This window comes from Hydra vulgaris, chromosome 12, assembly GCF_038396675.1.
Source record: "Hydra vulgaris chromosome 12, alternate assembly HydraT2T_AEP".
NCBI classification, from domain to species: domain Eukaryota; kingdom Metazoa; phylum Cnidaria; class Hydrozoa; order Anthoathecata; family Hydridae; genus Hydra; species Hydra vulgaris.
Genome location: NC_088931.1, coordinates 73,869,869 through 73,872,419, shown reverse-complemented (window position 1 = coordinate 73,872,419; position 2,551 = coordinate 73,869,869). Strand labels below are relative to the sequence as shown.

At 31.4% G+C, this 2,551-nt stretch overlaps 1 protein-coding gene across 1 annotated transcript; it reads left to right on the top strand.

Annotated features, from left to right (window-relative positions):
* Positions 1-887: 887 nt before the first annotated feature.
* On the top strand, positions 888-1,511 carry LOC136088332 (protein GVQW3-like). Its single transcript, XM_065812029.1, has one exon. The coding sequence runs from the start codon at positions 888-890 to the stop codon at positions 1,509-1,511; it is 624 nt and encodes a 207-aa protein (XP_065668101.1).
* Positions 1,512-2,551: the final 1,040 nt, after the last annotated feature.

Genomic DNA, 2,551 nt, shown 5'->3' with positions numbered 1-2,551 from the left:
ATTATTTTTGATATTACTATTATTGTTGTTGTTGTTGTTGTTGTTGTTGTTGTTGTTGTTGTCATTTTTGTTGTAAGTTTTTTTGTCATTATTACTATTATTATTATTATTATTCTTTGTTTCTTTATCTTTTTCTCATAATTTTTTATTTTATTTTTTGTTGATGTAATAAACTCTTTTTTGTTTGTTTATTTAAATAAATCAGCCAATAAAAAAAAAAAAAAAAAAGAAAAAAGTTACGTAAAATAATTAAAACAGTATAAGTAAACAATAAAGACGGTTTCTAATTAAAAATATAAAATCTTTTCAGTCAAAAAAGTTGCTTTTTTCTTTTGTTTTTTTGATTTTTTAATAAGCATTAAATTTAATTTCCTTAATTATTTTAATGTTTTTATTTACAACAGTCCAGAATTATATGATTTGAATTATTATAATTAGCTAACAACTGTTTTTGTTAACAGTCATTTTGCACTATATAAAAATCATTAGTATTTATTTGGGAAACTAATTAAATTTTATTTTTTAAAGAACCATAAAAAAAACTAAATAGACTGGAAAATAGGTAGAACACGTGAGAAGTGAATATATATATATATATATATATATATATATATATATATATATATATATATATATATATATATATATATATATATATATATATATATATATATATATATATATATATATATACTACTGTGATCAAAAAGTAAGGTGAATTTTTAATTTAAACTTCCGGCCTTATTCAAATCGTCCAATCTTTTTTATTTTTAAGTTGGTAGGAATGTCATTAACATTTGCGCCAAATTACATGTCAAACTCATAATTATTTTTTTTTGTTTACGCTTGTTTCTGAAGTACCAAAAGTGCGTTCGGCGATTTTCACGATGTCTAATTTTGTTGAGCAAAGAAGTGCTATTAAATTTTGTTTGCGGAATGATATTTCTGCTGCTGAAACGTATCGAATGTTGCAAAAGGCCTTCGGTGAAGAGGCTATGTCTCAAAAAAATGTTTACAAGTGGTACAAAGACTTCAAAGAAGGCCAAGAACGTGTTGATGACTTGGAACGCTCCGGACGACCATCGACTTCGATTGATGATTGCCACATCAACAAAATCAAAGAATTGGTGCTTGCAAATCGTCGGTTAACCATTCGAGACCTTGTTGACATGGTTGGAATATCATTTGGGTCGGTGCAAGCGATTTTGAAGGATCATTTGGGCCTCAGAAGACTCAAATCACGTTTGGTGCCGAAATTTCTCAATTTCTTTGAAAAAGAGCGTCACGTTAAAACGTGTGAAGCAATGCTTTCTGACTATCAAGATGTCTACAAACAAATTATTACTGGCGATAAGATTTGGGTCTACGCATACGACCCTGAAACAACCGACCAATTGAGTGAATACCGTGAAAAAGGCGAGCCGAGACCGAAGCAACCACGTCAAAGTCGCTCAAAAATCAAGGTCATGTTGACTGTTTTCTTTGATTATTGTGGTGTCGTGCACTACTAATTCCTTCCAACTGGCCAAACTGTCAACAAGGAATATTATTTAAGCGTTATGCGACGTTTGCGTGAAGCTATTCGCAAAAAAGAGACCGGAATTATGGGCCAATAACTCTTGGATTTTGCACCACGATAATGCGCCTTCGCACACAGCACTGGTTCTTCGTGAGTTTTTCGCCAAAAACTCTACCCATGTTGCTCCACAACCACCGTATTTGCCCGACTTAGCACCGTGTGACTTCTGGCTGTTTCCAAAGCTCAAGAGACCACTCCGGGAAATCGTTTTGAGTCCATTGAAGAGATCTAACGTGAATCGGCACGCGCATTGAAAGCTATCCCTACCGAGGACTTTTCGGCATGCTTCGAAAACTGGAAAAAACGTTGGCAAAAGTGCATTGGGGCCGGGGGGGGGGGATTATTGGGACGATACAGATTTGGAAGAATAAATAAAGATTTTTCATTTTATAAAAAAATTCACCTTACTTTTTGATCACAGTAGTATATATATATATATATATATACTATATTTTGTTTTGTGCGGTCTTCCTGATATCTTTCAAATCTATGTGGAATAAGTTTATATTTCTTCATAAATTCTCTTATGAAGCACATTTCCATTAGAACTGATCTCACTATTTTTTTACTGGAAATCAGGTAGAGAACTCTTCCTGATGATCCAGCAATGGTGAAACTTCAAGTAGAAGAAAAAGTTAGTGTTTTTTACTAATTTATATATATATATTAGGGTTGGGAATACGGGATCCTGGGATTCCCCGGTTTTTAACAATCCCGAAATCCTGGGATTAAGCATTTAATCCCGGGATTTTTTTTGAAATCGTTTTCAGTTGAAAATTTTTAAATTAAATTATTTTTTTCGTTCGATTGCATTAAAATTCGAACTTAACAATTTCGAAATTCTTGCAGTTATGTTTTTGAATAATTAGATTAAAGTTGTTATAACAATTGAAATTGGATTGCAATTACATTCTTAAAAATTTTTGGTGCTTAGTCGCATTTATTTAAGTTTCTGACAATTTTTATCTCGAA